This window comes from Podarcis muralis, chromosome 8 (genome assembly GCF_964188315.1).
Source record: "Podarcis muralis chromosome 8, rPodMur119.hap1.1, whole genome shotgun sequence".
Taxonomy (NCBI): Eukaryota; Metazoa; Chordata; class Lepidosauria; order Squamata; family Lacertidae; genus Podarcis; species Podarcis muralis.
This window is the reverse complement of record NC_135662.1, coordinates 80,191,366-80,208,818: the sequence shown is the minus strand read 5'-3', so window position 1 is coordinate 80,208,818 and position 17,453 is coordinate 80,191,366. Positions and strand designations below refer to the sequence as shown.

The 17,453-nt window shown below is 43.9% G+C and overlaps 1 protein-coding gene across 3 annotated transcripts in view; it reads left to right on the top strand.

Annotated features, from left to right (window-relative positions):
* Positions 1–5,338: 5,338 nt before the first annotated feature.
* Positions 5,339–17,453, top strand: part of NFX1 (nuclear transcription factor, X-box binding 1) — a 35,541-nt gene continuing 23,426 nt past the window's right edge. Inside the window, exons 1-6 of one of the 3 annotated variants that reach the window (XM_028737975.2) lie at positions 5,346–5,572; positions 7,129–8,118; positions 10,928–11,089; positions 11,332–11,409; positions 13,676–13,781; positions 14,732–14,803. In XM_028737975.2, coding sequence (XP_028593808.2) covers positions 5,545–5,572; positions 7,129–8,118; positions 10,928–11,089; positions 11,332–11,409; positions 13,676–13,781; positions 14,732–14,803 — 1,436 coding nt within the window. In that variant the 5' untranslated portion in view covers positions 5,346–5,544. Of the gene's footprint in view, positions 5,573–6,048; positions 6,324–7,128; positions 8,119–10,927; positions 11,090–11,331; positions 11,410–13,675; positions 13,782–14,731; positions 14,804–17,453 lie in introns of those variants that run through there. The other 2 variants (XM_077933376.1, XM_077933375.1) reach the window with 2 other exon arrangements.

Below are 17,453 nucleotides of genomic sequence, written 5' to 3'. Positions count from 1 at the left end.
TTACATTCGGTTCCCCCTTATTCTTTGGAGGAATTGTATAGAGAATAAGTGAAATATATATGAGATGTACGGGACGCGGGTGGCGCTGTGGGTAAAACCTCAGCGCCTAGGTCTTGCTGATCGCATGGTCAGCAGTTCGAATCCCTGCGGTGGGGTGAGCTCCCATCTTTCGGTCCCAGCTCCTGCCCACCTAGCAGTTCGAAAGCACCCCTAAGTGCAAGTAGATAAATAGGGACCGCTTACTGGCGGGAAGGTAAACGGCGTTTCCGTGTGCTGCGGTGGCTCGCCAGATGCAGCTTTGTCACACTGGCCACGTGACCCGGAAGTGTCTCCGGACAGCGCTGGCCCCCGGCCTCTTAAGTGAGATGGGCGCACAACCCTAGAGTCGGACACGACTGGCCCTTACGGGCAGGGGTACCTTTACCTTTACCTTATATGAGATGTAAAATTTTATGTCTAACCCTATGACTGACAGATGTCAGATGACATCAAGTGATTGGCAGCTGAGAGGACTTTGCCGGAAACGGCTTTGTTGACCATTTGAAGGGGCCTGGCAGGCCTGATGGTTGGAGGTTCCCTATCACTTTACTAAGGGAAACTGTTCTGCTGAATTGAAATACTTTTTTTTTTATCAATCAATCTTCAATCAATCTTTATTACGGTCCAGAGACCCAACAAATCATTACAAATCAATACACAATTCATACAGCCTACCTCCATGTTAAACAAGCATTTTGTTTAGAATATAGGGCTCATTTGTTCTTGCAATTTTTTTTTATTGTTTCCTTCCATTACAAATGGCTATCCTCTTGGAATTGAATTCACCCTTAGCCCCATTTCATACTAATAGCCAGTAGAAATGACGGTGGAAGCTATAAAATACACAGAGCTAATAATTGCATGAATTCCACACACCCATCATGCATTGTGAGCAGTTCTCACACAGTGTGACCACTGTGTGGAGCTCTTGCCACACACAATGGTTTTTAATCAGGGGAACAGGGTAAAAAAAGTGATTTTGTGCTATGCTCCCTTACTCTTCTTTAATTGAATTAAAAAGGTGCTGATTTTCTCACATGGCCAGTCTACTACCCCTATGAAATAAGGAGGCTCTCTTAAACAACCAGGCCACAATCCAGCTAAATTATAATTATTTTATAAACTTAGTTGTGTGACTAAGGATGCAGTCCTGTTTTCCCTGTCACCTAGGAATAACTCCCGGTGAACTCAGTGGTGCTTACTTCTGAGGTGACACATAGAATTCTTATTGACCCTTTGTAAGTTCATTTAAAGATTGGGACAAAATGCTTTAAATAAACAATTATAATGTATAGCCGCATTAAATCTTACTGACAGCCACGATACTTTAGTTGTGATGCACCTGCTCTATTGGTTTCACTGCAGGAATTAATCTTACACAGCAATATGTATCAATATATGATTGTTTCAATTAATAAATGGAATTCTTTATAGTGTTTTCTAAAGTGCTTAACCAGTAGGCCATACACGCCAGGTGGGAAAGTTAAGCAGGAAAATGAAGGAAGGCTTGGTCTTTCTACCTCTCTACTCTCAGAGGTTCAAGGCGGGGTAGCTTGTGAGAAAGTCTTATCAGTTGTGGCCCCAATAATGCTTGGATCAGTCAGGGCAGCCACTTGCACTCTGGACCCTTGCGCCTCCTGGCTGATAAAAACTAGCAGGGAGGGGACAGCTTGCTGGGCCATGGAGGTGATTAATGCTGCCTTGCAAGAGGGCTTGGTCCCTGCCTGCTTGAAGTGGGCAGTGGTAAAAACATTCCTCAATAAACCCTCAATAAAATCTAAATAACTACTGACCAGTTGCCGATCACCCCTTCTTGGGCAAAATTATTCAGCAGGTAGTCGCAGACCAGATCCAGGCGCTCTTGGAGAAAATTGATTTTCTAGGTCCATTTCAATTGGAGTTTAGGCCCAGTTTTGACACAGAAACTGTGTTGGTCGCCCTGTTGAAGAAGAAGAAGAGTTTGGATTTGATATCCCGCTTTATCACTACCCGAAGGAGTCTCAAAGCGGCTAACATTCTCCTTTCCCTTCCTCCCCCACAACAAACACTCTGTGAGGTGAGTGGGGCTGAGAGAGGAAGCGAACCCGGTTCACCAGATTACGAGTCCACCGCTCTTAACCACTACACCACACTGGCTCAGTGTTGGGAGAGAGGCGAGGAAATATGTCCTTGTTAATTCTCCTTGATCTCTCAGTGACTTTCAATACCATCAACCATGGTATCCTTCTGGAGTGGCTGTCTTGGTTGGGGGTTGGTGTCACAGCTTTGAGGTGGTTCTGGCCCACTTGGATGGTCATTTCCAGAGGATGACGCTTGGAGAGTGCTCTCCGGCCCTGTGGAGCCTTCACTGTGGGTTTGGTTTTATCCCTCATGCTGTTTAACATCTACCTGAACCCGCAGAGTGGGGTCATCCAGAGTTTTGAAGTACATGGTCAGCAATATGCTGATGATACACAGCTCTTCTCCTTTGCATCTGCAGGTGTGGCAGCAAATGTGCTGGACTGTTGTCTTGCGTTGATAAGGTACTGGATGAGAGCCAATAATCAAGCTCAAGACAGAGGCACTGTTAGATGGTAGTTCCCTGGACCAGATTGCTGGGAAGCTGCCTGCTCTTGATGGGATTACGCTGCTTCTGAAGAAGCCGGTACACAGCTTGGGGGTCCTTCAGGGTCCATTGCTGTCGTCTGAGGCTCAGTTTGCTTCAATGGTGCTGAGTGCCATCAGCATCCCTATCAGGGCAGGGATTGCCTAACTTCTGCCGTCCATGCCCTGGTAACCTCCAGATTAGAATCCTGCAATATGTTATCTGTAGGGCTGCCTTTGAAGATGTTTCGGAAACTTAAGCTGGTGCAGAATTCAGCAAACAGGTTGAGCATATAACATTGTGTGCTGGCCTGACTGCACTGGCTGCCAGTTAGTTTCTGGGCCCAATTCAAAGTGCTGGTTTGGACCTATAAAGTCTTAATCAGTTCAGGACCACAATATTTCAAGGACCATCTCTCCCCATATGAATCTACCCAGACCCTGCGATCATCATCTGAGGCCCTACTTTGTGTGCCTGAGGTCCGGATGGTGGAACATGAGAATGGCCCTTTGCTGTGGACTGCTTCATTGTCGTGACCTCCATCTTGTCTGCATTCAATTTGAGTTTGTTCATACTCGTAAGCTTTCATTGTCTTCTTCTGGTGAAAATGTATTGACATCCTGGTACAATTAGGATGAGGGAAACTGTTAGTGCCATCTTTGCAGCAATCTGCTCCTAATTCTGTAGACAGAATACGGAAGTTGTCTTGGCTGAATACATCTCCTGATATGTTGTTATTAAAACACAGACCTTAGTATTTGGGAGGCCAGAGATTTTTCACTCAAAACAAAAGATTTTGTGTGGGTGAATGTAGTATGCAGCTTTTAGAAAGAAGGGTTTTTACTTGAGCAGTTGATTACTGCTCACACTGCCACAGACTTTGGTAATATGAAGCCCTGAGGGCAAAATATGGTTCCCCCTAATATTTATTCTTTTCACAATTCCTTTTGGTACAGTTGCTTTTTTGTGGATATTCTCAGTAAGGTACCCACATAAATATAAGGCTTTTATTATTATTCTTATTTTGAATAATACTTGACCTTGACTTGGGACCCTGTGCAGGGGGACTGCCCACACCACACTAAATTGGACACAGTTCGAAGGAAGTCCCACTGAAATCAGTGGAGCTTACTCCCAGGCAAGTGGGTATACGACTGCAGTCTTAAGTTGTTGGTGTGATATGACAACTGGGGAGCCAGATACTGGATCCAAACTTGTACAGGCTGAGAGATAACACTCTTCCTCATTACTTCAACATATCTAAGACTCCTGAATCCTAGGGCTAAATGCTGTGGACAGCTGCATGAAAGTAAAATGTCCACCAGGTGACACATCTTCCATTTCCAAGAGAAGCTTTACTGATTAAATTTTTGCTGGTCATGCAGGTAGTAAGGAGCAGAAGGGGCAGAATTGATACAACGTATAAATTGTAATGGTCCTGGCATTATAAATACATTCCACCTTTGCTCAGACATTAAACCTTTTGTCCTTAGGACGAATGGCATGATAAAAGCTGAACGGCCTCCTCTCCAATATACTCAAGATGAAATTACAAAATAAAACAAATAAATAATGAGGGGTGGGGAAAGCCAGGCAAAAACTTTCCTCTGTAACCAGGCCTTTGGCCTTTTAACTAGCAGTGGCTTTTTAGAAAAGGGTGCGATATTTTTAATGCGTATTTTCTCTTTCCTCTTCCTTTTAATATATCTGTGTGGGGTTTGTTGTCTGTTTGCTTAGCTGTAGATCGCTTTGGGTTATCCTGGGCAAGATAAAGCGACTGACAAATTTAATAAAGAAATAATTTTCGAAAGTGTCTCTGGCACCATGTGATTGTAGCTTGTTGATTGATGAAGACAGTGCTTTCTTCCTTAAAAAATGTTTAGGGGTACTCTCATTTTGACTCAAGAAAATCACCATTTTATAGTTCAAATTGGGAAAAATAAATACAGCAAATGGACAAATGTACAAAGACTCACAAAATGTTTAGGGGTATGTGTACCCCAGAAAAAAAGCACTGGATGGAGACATACATCTTTACCTTGACCTTTAAAAACCGAAGAACTGATCTTACTATCCTGTAATGTGTTGTATGGAATTATTGTTTTGGAGGATTGTTGTATGTTCTGTGTTGTGTTTTCATATGACTCGGGGACACCCCCCCCTTTTTTTTTTAATGAAAGGCAGGCAAGAAATGACAACTGCCATGACTTTTGCTTTCAGACCTGAATACCAGCTACTTAAAACAATGTGTGTGTATTTTTAAGAGCATAATTTATTTTGGTTGCTCCAACCTCAATGACGAAGCAGGGACTATAAGTTCTCCTGAGGAGCAACCATCATTGCACTGAAATGCTCCCTCTCCATCTTCCCCGTCTATTTTCTGAGGGAGACTGTATTAAATATATACTGGTGCCCAGAGCTTTTTCTCTTTTTTTTAAGGATACTCTCATTTCTTACTCATATTGGCCCCTCAATGAGGCCAAACTTAAGAGTCACAAAATGTTTAGGGGTATGCGTCCCCTCGCGGGAAAAAGCACTGCTGGTGCCTATTATTGATTCCTATTGTTTCTACGTGGGTAATATTCAGGGAGGAAAAGTCGGCCGCCGACTTGGATTTTGGGCGCGGGAGCCTCAGCAGGGCCTGCGCTTTCTCGTCAGCGCTGTCCTGACGCGGCCTCCTCCCGCCTGGGCCGGCCTGCATCAGGTAGTTGTGGCAAGAGGAAGAAGAAGAAGGGGGCGCCATCGCCCGTGGGGCGGCGCCAGGCGGAGGCAGTGGGCGGTCGGGCGGTCGGTCGGAGCGCGGCGCCTGCGCGCCTTCTTCCACAGCGGGGCAAGCGGGAGCTCCTCGGGGCAGCGTCGCGGAAGGGAGAGCGCGGAGTTGTGGCTTGGCCGGCTGCTTTGGCCGGCGTGGCGCGGGCGGCATGGCGGAGGCGGCGTTGCCAGGCTCAGGTAAGGAATGGCTAGAGCGGGCGGGCGGGAGGCCGAAGCCGCCGCCGGGCCTGGATGGTGGTGGTGGGGGAAATGAAAAAATGCGAGCCTCGTGTGTGACAGGACCCGACTTGGGAGGCCGGAGGGGTGGGGAAAGGGGGGGCGAAGGCGCCGCCTCGCTTCCCGCTCCTGAGGGGAACTCCTCGCCTCCACCCGGGTTAGCCCCTCCGCCGGGCACAAGGCCTCGGACGGGAAAGGTCGGAAGGGCGAGTTTTCGCCTTGCTTCCGTGAGTGCAACCGGGGAGGAGCGGCGGCGGCGGCGTGTGTGTGCGGGCCGGGGGGGGGGTTATACAGGCGGCAGTAGCATCGGTTGCATAAACGCGCTGCTCTTGCTACTTGTACGCCGGGCTCTCGGAGCAGCTTGGAGGGAGGGCGCACCATCCGTGATTCCCGAGGCGGCGAGCCTGGAAGAAGTCTGCAATATTGCATGGTGGTGGCGGTCCTCATTCCTCAGCTTTCTCCGCCGCCGCTGCTGCAGTGCATCTCGCATCAACAGATGTCGTGACGCTCATGCAAAAAGCGCGGAAAGGAGCATCCACACAGCTGCAGGAGCCCCTCGGTGCAGGAGGGAGCAGGGAAACGCCGGAGCTCGGGAAAGGGCTCCGTTGAAATGCCCCACGCGGGGGCAGATCATCCCGAAATACCGTGAAGCCGAATATGATTACCCGTGGTTGCAATGCAGCACTGAGACGTTGATTCTTTTGGCTTGCCAGTATGTACTGCGGGATGCAGTTTGGGGCGGGGGGGGGACAGCGGTAGAATTTAATTTTAGCAGAAGTGTTTGTTTGTGTGCAAGGGCTGTTGCGAGAGTCGTTTTTCTCTCTCCCCCTTCTCCCCTCCCCCCCCCGCCGTCCACTTTTGTAGTTGACCTTTACGGTAAGGTTATTTGAAATAGGCATCTTATAGAACGTAATTTGTTTGCAAAATGTTATTTCCTGAGTAGGGTACGGAGATGAGCTGCTGATTTTTTTTTATTGCTGAAGCAAATAAATTCCTATCTGTAATAGTAACAGCAAGATGTGTGTTGAGACTCTTGGTTGCTGCACAACAAGCAGTATAAGTCATGCACACCAAAGGATATTTGCTTATAAAATGTAGCTGATAAATTATTATTATTGTTATTATTTATTGAATTTATATACTGCCCTGTACCTGAGGGTCTCAGGGCGATTCATATAAAATACCCTGACAATATATAGAATGTCATAATGGTATACTGCATGAGAAAAGCACATATAACTCAGTGCTTGTAGTTATTTGGCTTTGGCTTAATACTGCAATCAATCAGTTAATTGTGATAAATGTAGTACTGTGGTCTTGATCTTTTTACCAAAGAAACAAAATGAAACAAAAACATGCCAGTGTGTTCTGCATTGTTTCCCAGCAATTTCTCCCCCAAAACCTGAAAGGTACCCAAAAGAGGCTACAGTATTTTGGCATCACTTGGCCAGTTAGTTCATTCTGGGTTTTGCTGAACAGCAAAATGCTTTTTTTCAATATATATTCCTTTTTCCTAGGTGTGTTAAATCCAGATGCAACTGACTTCATTCCAAGAGACAGGCAAACTTTCAGTCTGAACTGGAACAGTCAATCCAGATTGGAATCAAATCGGGACAGAAATGCTATACCACCTTCTGCTCACCCTAGACACAGTAAATATGAAAATTCTCCTGTAGATCAGCATACTTTTTATAGTCTAGAGAGTCAGCATAGAAGCCAACCAGATTCTTCATTGTTCAACAGTATGGGTAAAACAAAGGGCCGCAACTTACAGAGTCAGCGATGGCTGAGATCAAGGAATGATAGAACACATGGCAAAAATCAGGCAAAGCAGACAAATGCAGGGAATTCAGAAGATCCTCAATGTTTAGATAGCAGATTGATTCCAGGACGAAGGATGAATCCAAGAGAATACAGTGATTTTTCTTCAGACAGTGAAAAGGAGGCTGCTACTGCAGATAATAGAGGAGCAAAGCCAAAGAAGACATATTTGATGCATTCACGTGGAAGAGGATTGAAGGAAAAGGAGAAACATCCTCCTGAAAGGGATAAAAGATTAGTTTCTAAATGGAGGGACAAGCCCTTTGAAAATATACCAGCAATAGATCTTACACAGTCGGACTCTTCTGACGCATCACTTGGAAAAGCAATATCTGATGGCTTTTCTGACAATAGCATTGCCCGGAGAAAGTACCCCTTTGCAAACAGATATTTTAGGGAGCCTATGTGGAATAAAGAGACTGGCAAAAGGCAAGATACATCTAGGAGCAAACATGTAAAACATGTTAAGAATGCGTCCCTTCCGCATCCTCCCAAAGAACGCACCAGTGAGAAGAGAGAATCTGTGCTGCGTGAAAGGGGTTCAAACTTGGTGAGTGTGGCACAGGCACAGCCAGTGCAGGAATCAGGTACACGTGATGGGAGAAAACCTGTCCTTCAAGATGGATATAAAAGTAGGCGCTGGAAAAAGCAAAATGATGCACCAAAGAGCAAGGAAACTCATACAGGTAAATTTCTCCATTCTTCATCCATTTGAGGACCTGAAAGCCCAGTTGTTGCTTTCCTTTAGCCTTTACAAAAGTGGTTTTTCTTGGTGCTCTGTTTTGTTATTCAAAATGCTAGAAGCTGGCTGTATGGATGAGTGCTCTGGATGTATATGTAGGAAACATCTGAGAATAAATAAGTTAGGGTACATGCCTTATGATTGCAATGTTGGAGCAGGGCAAAAAAAATGAATGCATGTCAGAAAGATGGGTGGATATAGTGTCTACAATTGGAACTTTTCAGCAGCAGGTGAAGGCCTTCATTGTTTCTGGCCTCTGAAACTTTTTGTTGTTGCTTGAACTTTTCAAAGATAGGAAACTTGTGGATCTCCAGATGTTGGATTCCAATTCCTATTAGCCCCAGCCATTATGGCCATCGGTAAAATGGGAGTTGGTAGTCTAGAAAAATCTGGAGAGCAAAAACATCCTTATCCCTAAACTGTTTCCCCTTGGTTGGATAACGTTAGAGTTTGTTTTGATCTTACGCTGCTTCATATGTTTTATGTTGATTTTACACTTAATTGTGTGCTGGTGCAGCTGCTGAGTCAATTGCTTACAGTACTTGTTATTTATTTGCAGTTGATTGTATATCTTCCTCGGTTTTCAGTTGTGAACTTGATTAATTGTGTGGTATATAATTGCACCAGGCAAGCTTTTAATTTCCTGGGTTTAGAATAGGGTGTGATATCTGAATAGTGATCCTAATTGATCTCCAAATGGAATATTGGTGATTTTGAGGAATGCTATGGAAGTTTCCCTGGAACCACCTCAGGAGTTCCTCAGAGGAGAAAGACCAACAATGGCTGATTTCGCAGTCCTAGCCCCATGCACCTGGCAGTAAGCGCCATTGCATTCAGTAGGGCTTACCTCTAAGTAGACATGGTTAGGATTGTGCTGTAAGAAGCTTTTCTGAAACGTAGCTTGCTCATCATAACAATTATTTGTGCACTATCAAACCACCAGGGTGTTTTGGTGCACATGTGGGAAAGTGGTGAGGCTTAACATGGATGCACTAGAATTTGCCTCAGATTATCTGCAGCAGTACAGTGGTACCTTGGTTTAAGTACTTAATTCGTTCCGGAGGTCCGTTCTTAACCTGAAACTGTGCTTAACCTGAAGCACCACTTTAGCTAATGGAGCCTCCTGCCGCCGCCACGCCGCCAGAGCACGATTTCTGTTCTCATCCTGAAGCAAAGTTCTTAACCCGAGGTACTATTTCTGGGTTAGCGGAATCTGTAACCTGAAGCATATGTAACCTGAAGCATATGTAACCCGAGGTACCACTGAAGTTGAGTCAGTGTGTGAAGTGTTCCTTAAAGATAGAACACGTTTAACCACTAAGGTTATAAATGACATGCTCTGTTTGTAACAAACAAATAATGTCCTGAAGTTCAACATCATGTTGCTTGGAAAGGTGTGCCAGTAGTACTGTAATGTCAGCAGCGCTTGCTGTGCAAAGTCTCTCATCTTTGTAGTGCTGCTGAGCAGACTGGTGTTTTGGAATTGCCTGCTGTTCCATGGCAATTACAGCCACTCTGCATTTGCAAAGTCGTTCCTACAGAGAATCAGGACACCTGCTGCACTGATGAGATAGTGTTGATATTTAGATGAAAAGATATTCAGTGCTTGAGGGAGCATCACCTTGCCTATTGGGAATATGGCACTTTTTGCTTCTCGTAATGTACCGTATTTTGCACTCTATATGACATACTTTTTCCCCTCCAAAAATTGAGGGGAAATGTGTGTGCGTCCTATGGAGTGAATGCAGGCTCCTTGGCTTCAGCGATAGCAACACTAAGCCTCCGAAGCGCAGAGGGAGCGCTCCCTCTGCGCTCCAGAGGCTTCGCATTGCTTTCGCTGAAGCCTGGAGAGCGAGAGGCGTTGGTGCGCACCGACCCCTCTCGCTCTCCAGGCTTCAGGGATAGCCGCGCACAGCCCCTCCGGCAGGGAGAGGCTGCACGGGGCTATGGCTTCTTTAGCCCTGCGCAACCCCTCCCAGCAGGGAGAGGTTGCGTGGGGCTAAAAAGGAAGCCAAAACAGTGAGCGGGATCCATCCTGCTCGCTGCCTTGGCTTGTGCCATAGCCCCGCGCAACCCCTCCGTAAGGGAGAGGTTGTGCAGCCTGTACGCTGCTCTTTGGGGCTAGGGGGGGAAGAAGTTTTTTTTTTTGATCCCCCCCCCCTAAAAACTAGGTGTGCCCTATGGTCCGGTGCGCCCTATGGAGCGAAAAATACAGTAACTCGGTGATCAGGGTTGGAGAGGAGCATCTACAGTCAGCGTGTATATCTGAACTCTACCACCACAAAATATTTGTTCATTTTGCTGCTCTTTGCCTGTAGCGTGTAAAATTTATTCCTTGGAGACCTGTCAGCAACTGTCATGGACTGGTTGGACGCAGAGGAATGGGGGGAGGAACCAGCTGGGGAACCACCAAGGGAAGAAGGCTCAGAGCACGGGGATTGGTAGTGGGATGACACTGAGTGTTGCGAGGGAGAAGACGGCAGAGGAGCTGTTGGATACCTTTGTTCATCAAATGGCTGGAGTGGCTAGTGAAGGTGTTTGATGTTAAATACAGGTATGGGCCTTGAGTAGTGTGGGGAGATGGTTATGCAAGATAAGACTAAAAAATAAAGGAATATGTCCTGAAATACCATTCACAAATTGGTAACTGAAGGCAAAAGCATTGTTATGCCGCTGTACATTTGTTTAGTATGCCGCAGGACTTATTTGTTGTTGGAATAATGTTTGTATATGTCCTAAAATATCTTCCTTAGGGTCTCTGATAGAGCAGCTTACCTCAGAAAAATATGAATGTATGGTATGTTGTGATGTGATCCGTGTGGTGGCCCCAGTGTGGAGCTGTCAGAATTGCTATCATGTGTTCCACTTGAGCTGCATTAAGAAGTGGGCAAGATCACCGGCAGCACAGACTGAAGGTCAGTATTTCCTCCAACTTGCTAAATGTATTGATAAGACCCCCTGTGCTTAACTGCTTTTAGATAGTTGTACATAATCTTGTGTGACTGCCTCAGTTAACTTTATGTAAAACAAGTTTATTGAAGTAATGTATGGTACTTTTTTCCAAGAAATTGTTTTTCCTATATTTTATTACTTCAGGTGATCAAATACATCCTGAAATTGATTGAGAATTATAAAACCTCCCTCATTTTTTTTGCAGATGGTAATAGTGGCTGGCGGTGCCCTGCTTGTCAAAATGTTTCATCCCAAGTTCCTAATATTTACACCTGTTTCTGTGGTAAGTGTCTTTCAGAGTCAGGAATATTGAATGTTTTTGAAAGTTTCATCATTTTGATATAAGATCGTTTTGATTGCATTTTTCCAGCTTGGCATAACGAACCTTCCAGTGCATTTGTAACTCAATATGGCTATTGTTTTCATTTTGTTTTTCAACAGTAAACATAATCTATACTCCACTTACTTCCCATCCCATGTTATTCAGAAGCCCCTCTTCTCTGAAGAGGCTTTTCAGAAGGCAGGTAGTTGCACAAAAGAGAAGGGCACTTCCTTAAGTTAACTAATATTTTTAATGTTAGGGTTGTTTGTTTGTTTGTTTGTTTACTGTTTTCACCTAATAAACTAAAAAGGATGGAATTTACACTAGGGGATTTGCCCAACGTATTACATGCCTTGAGAAAAGCAGTACTGAAGAGTAGCATATAAATTTAATATACAGTATATATTTGAACATTTTAAATATATACATACATAAATATACACCCCCCATACATACTGACTCAAGCACACATTTCATTTGCTTGTCTTCATAAAGATCTTTAAGAAATACCGTTTGCACCTTGTGGTATGGATGCTGCCATCTTGTCTGCTGCTGAACAGTTTGCTGTCACTATGGAAACATTCAGCTCCATCTTTTAAAGCATAGACTGAATCACATATGTTTAAAATTATAATAGGATGTGAATGATTATATGGTGGTAGATGATTGTTTCCAGTTCTTTTAATAGCTGGCAGGTGTGTTGAATGAGCCTGTAGTGAGGAGAGAGGTGAGGGGATGAAGTTGTAGGGCTAAACTTGCAAGGAGCATGGAAACCTTAATTGTATTTGTAGGTACATGAAATGAAGTTCTGTGCATACTTCTTGAATGGATGTAATACGTATTATGCACAAACACACATATATACATAGACAAAGAATGGATTAGAGACAGAAGAGAAGGGTGATGTGTGCTGGAAGAATTTCGTCATATTGTCCTCATGTACTGTATTTTTCTCTCTATTACACGCAGATTTTTTCTCCTAAAAAGGAAGGGGAAATGTCTGTGCGTGTTATGGAGCGAATGTGGGGGGGGGGGGTCCCTGGAGCCGATTAGGGGAGCGCAGGAACAAAAATCAGCAAAAATCAAAGCGCGTTGTGTCGGAGAAGGGAAACCTGAAAAGAGGAAGTGGTTGCTTTCCTGCATTCTGCCTCAGGGTCTTACTGCCCACCCTCCTCTGTTTCGTTGCTGTGTTTGCTCAAACGGAACAAAGAGCAGGCAAATCCCCTCCCCTCCAGGCAAGCAGAGGGGAAAGCAGAGGTCTTTCCTTCTAATTCCTCTCCGTGCTCCTCGCAGGCAGCCAGAAAACATGCAGGAGGAGAGAGAAAGCTGGCTTCGGTTTGTGGAAACTTTTGCCTTTTTTTCCTACCTCCCGTTAAATCCCTCTCCTGCTTTCTTAGCCAGCTGCTTCTCTGCACACCGCTCTCTTGTCCCTTCTGTGTTTTTCCTTCACTCCCCACTTAAAATGTAGTTACAAAGCATGGATCCACATGGATCCTCAGGATCTTTGCATTGGGCCACCCCAAATTCACCATCAGATCACATAGCAGCCTACCCCCCCAAAATCACACACCCACTGTTGCCTGGGGCTGCAATGGTGCAAAAATGTGGTTAAAAAGCATGGATCCACATGGATCCTCAGGATCTTTGCATTGGGCCACCCCAAATTCACCATCAGATCACATAGCAGCCTGCCCCCCAAAAATCACACACCCACTGTTGCCTGGGGCTGCAATGGTGCAAAAACGTGGTTAAAAAGCATGGATCCACATGGATCCTCAGGATCTTTGCATTGGGCCACCCCAAATTCACCATCAGATCACATAGCAGCCTGCCCCCCCAAAATCACACACCCACTGTTGCCTGGGGCTGCAATGGTGCAAAAATGTGGTTAAAAAGCATGGATCCACATGGATCCTCAGGATCTTTGCATTGAGCTACCCCAAATTCACCATCAGATCACATGTCTGTGGCCACAGCATGAAGCACAAAAATGATACATCCACTGTTTCATTCAGAATTTTTTTCCTTGTTTTCCTCCTCTAAAAACGATGTGCGTGTTATGGTCAGGTGCGTGTTATAGAGCGAAAAATACGGTAAGTTTAAAAACCTGTTGTAAAATGTAAAAGAGGAATCACAAAAAAGGAAATCTTTTAAAGCTTTAATATAGTTCCGTCTTTGATTGATTTTAAAAACAAACATTCTCTGTATTGTTTTTTCCCCCCTATAGGTAGGGTAAAAAATCCTGAATGGAATCGAAATGAAATTCCACATAGCTGTGGAGAACTCTGTAGAAAGAAAAGATCAGCTCAAGATTGTCCACATTTATGTAATATGTAAGTATTTTTTCAATATTCCCAGCGCATTAGATTATATGCCTTAACTCTTGAAAGATAAGCAGGGCTTTTTGCTTTTGTTCTGCAAAAGCATGTGGTGGCTAGAACAGTCCTAACCCTTGATCCATTGCACTGAAGAAAGCTAGGATGCAGCTGACTGTTCCAGCTGCCACTGTGAAGGTCTTTGCTGCACTGGCCAAAATGATGGGCAGAAGCTATCACTGGTGGTATCCCCACTAGTGGTAGCTAGTATCAACTCCCCAAAATGGAGCTGCAGGGTCAGCGGATGAGGAGAACACAGAGCTTGACTGGCCAAGAATCCACCGGGTGCTAAGCTGGTCCAGCTACTGCTAATGGGCCCAACCTGGGCCTCTTGGCTATACCAGCCTGGAGCTTGTGCAGTGAAAAAGAACAACTTCACTGGCCTCCCCGTTTGCCTGCCTAGCCAGTGTGAACGGCAGCATTTTGGACACAGCAGTGGTTCTGCTGAGATCGTAAGCAGGGCTTGCTGGGATGGTGCAAACGTTGATGGTGGGGTTCACTTAGTTGCATGTAGGGTCATATATTTCCTTCCCATCCAGCCGCTTCCTTTTAGGGTGTGAAATCCTTTTCCCCTTTCCCTGTTAACTTTCACCATGGGTGAGTGTTAAATGAAAATTGACATTAACTAGAATATCAAATGATTGTGCTCTAAAATAAATAACTGCTCCTGATATTCTAAAGACAGCTGGGGACTTGTTCCTCATCATTATATCTTAACTAGGCTTCTGTGTTGTGTTAGGCATGGTAGTATTGTGTCCAGCACTGCAATTATTAAATTACGTTCCGTGTAGTAAAGTTCTGATGATGCCTTAACTTCAGCGTGCAAGGATAACTGCTGACTTTTGTGAATCAGATTGAAATGAAAATGTTACAAAACTTAAATTCTGTTGAATACTTCCATTTTTCAGACTCTGCCATCCAGGACCTTGCCCATCATGTCCTGCTTTTATGACCAAAAAATGTGAATGTGGACGCACAAGGTGAGATCATACTTAGACTTTATTGCAAAAAGCTTAAGATTTATTTGCGGCCTGTCACAGAAGAATAATTTAGTAATTTTTTTTTGTAATGTCTCCGAAGAATCTGAAAAATTTAAAATAATACAGTATTTATTTAAAATAATATTTTTAAATGGTCCATATAATTAGGAAATTGGCTGGCTACCGTTTTAATGGCATGTATCTCCTAGTATACATGCTTCTTCCATGTGTAGATGCCTGTGTAGTTGGATCGTCTACTGCAGTGCCCTCCTCTGGCTGGTGGCCAGTGTTTTTAATGGCAATCATTCTTTTTACCAAAATTTGAAAATATGGAAGGGTGCTGTTAGGGAAGAAAAACAAAATTACTTGAGAAGGAAAGCATGACATAGATACTAATATTATAGGAAGCTTCAATGGGATATTGCAATAAGCAAATCTTTCTGTACGTGATCTCTCTATGTACAGTGACAAGCTCTCACAGGCTGTACAGCAAAATGCATCAGAAATAGATGCCACCCTCTCTGCTGTGATTGCCTAGCAATTGCCTGCTGTCTTTATGATGTACACCACAAATAACTCTTCCTATTGTGACTAATCGTGCCCCTGCTGTGTGAGATTCCTGTCAAGTAAGAATTTCCAGACAATTCATAGATAATTTTGATACATCTGAAATAAATGGAACGTGATTTATGGGCTGGCCCTCGAGTTTTCTTTGTTCATTGCTGCTGCTAATGTAAAAATGAAGTTGCCAATATTTGGTGCTATTGTTCTTAAGGTGTTTTTTTCTCAGGTTGTCCCACGAATTAAAACTAAGAAAAATAGTGAAAGTTAAATATAGTAAGGCCCACTAAGCTCAGGTTTTCAGTTTTGTGTTGCTTCTGTGTGTATCATAGTATGCTATATAATCATTTTGTGTATGATTACAATTCAGAGTTGTAGATTAGATTGTCCTGTTGAAATTGCATTAAACCCTCACCCCCCCCCCCCAATTTCCTTTTTAGTCTTAATTTCCCTTCACTTTGAAAATAGTCTTATCTGGATAGACTTTTGTTTGGTTATATGGAAAAGGGCATGCACAATGGTACTTGAATTATAAATCGGCATGGATACTGAGAGCAGCCTTAAAGAAGAAAAAGCTGAACTAAAACAGTGCCAGGTCAATTTCCCCCTGCAGCATCAGAAGCAGGGTGTTTGGGGTGGGGATGAGAGAACCACCAGTACTTTATTTAGGGCTCTCCTGGCTGGAGGACGCAGCCCTGCCAAAATGATCTGACCTTTGAGATCTCTGCAGTGCCACTATCTCCCCAGGTACACAGAAACCAAATACTGCAAAATGAGGTCAGGGCCAGGTGTATAGCTATTTCAGAATGTTCCAGCTAGCAGACCTGCCTTGGACTGATGGGAATCGCAGCCCCAATCACTGAGAGACAGGGATGCCTACCCTGCCTCTTGAGCTAGTGGTAAAGTCTGTTGAGGAGACATTTTGCTCATGAGCAAGAAGACGCTTTCAATGTGATTGCCAGTGTTGCTTTCTCATCACAGTAAACCATAGCTGATTCCTCCAGTGCAGCCAGTATGTGAGTAATTGCGAATTAGCTGCAAATTGGCATATGAAAAAAATGGTTTGAAGTTGGCTTGGAAAACATGGCTTAAATTTTAACATATGTACTGGGCAAAACACTCCAATTTTTCTACTTGCAAGATGGCAAGTTGAAATCTCATTGGTATATTCCTATAGCACCCTCTGAGGGGCAGGCTTAGAAGAGTAAGCTAAAACATAGGTTCCATTTCAGCCTTGTTTACACATCATGCTAAGCCAAACTTGGGCTAAATGAGAATGTGTTAGGGGCTTGGAGAGGAACTCAAAGCTACTTTGACCCCAGATCTCTGGCCAGTGTTGGCTGGGACTGATGGGCATTGGAGTTCAATGACATCTGGAGGGCAACATATTCCCCATTTGGAGTTAAATAAATAACTTCTAAGCTAGATAACTCGTCTGTTTTACCATTCTAAGAGGTTTTCTTATTGTCCACTGCAACCACCATGATTTGTATGGATTTCATGTACATACGAATTTCTAATTCTTTTGTGTCAGGTTTGCAAAATACCTTCTCAGATTGAGCTGACTCCCTTTGTTATAGGTACAAATGAATTAACAGAAATGCTACATTATCTCCTTTTGTTTGCATAAAAGCCATTTGAACTACTTCACAGATGACAAATAGAACCAAATGGAAATGGTCCCCCCCCCAAAGTATTTTCTCTTAGATAGCATATGCCCAATTGTGTGAGCAGATGAACGCTTCTTTAGACACACAGAACTCAGACTAATTGTATCAAATTTGCATTTGAGAAAGGGTGCATGGGCATTTTATTTGAGACAAAATAGCTGCCACTTTAAAGTTACATTTTGGTGTAACCTGCTGTGTGCTGCTACAACTGTATAATTGCAAAGAATAGTTTTGCATTTTCAAATGGTGCAAAAGTATATGCTTTAAGACACGCTGGTACTGCGGGTGCTGGAAGCATTTTTCATGTTTAAATAAAGATCTCTGTGGTTTTCACTATTATGGAATTATTCTCCCTTTAATTTAGCAAAACCCTCAATGGAGCATATATTAAAGCCTAAAGGGACTTGCCTGTTAATATT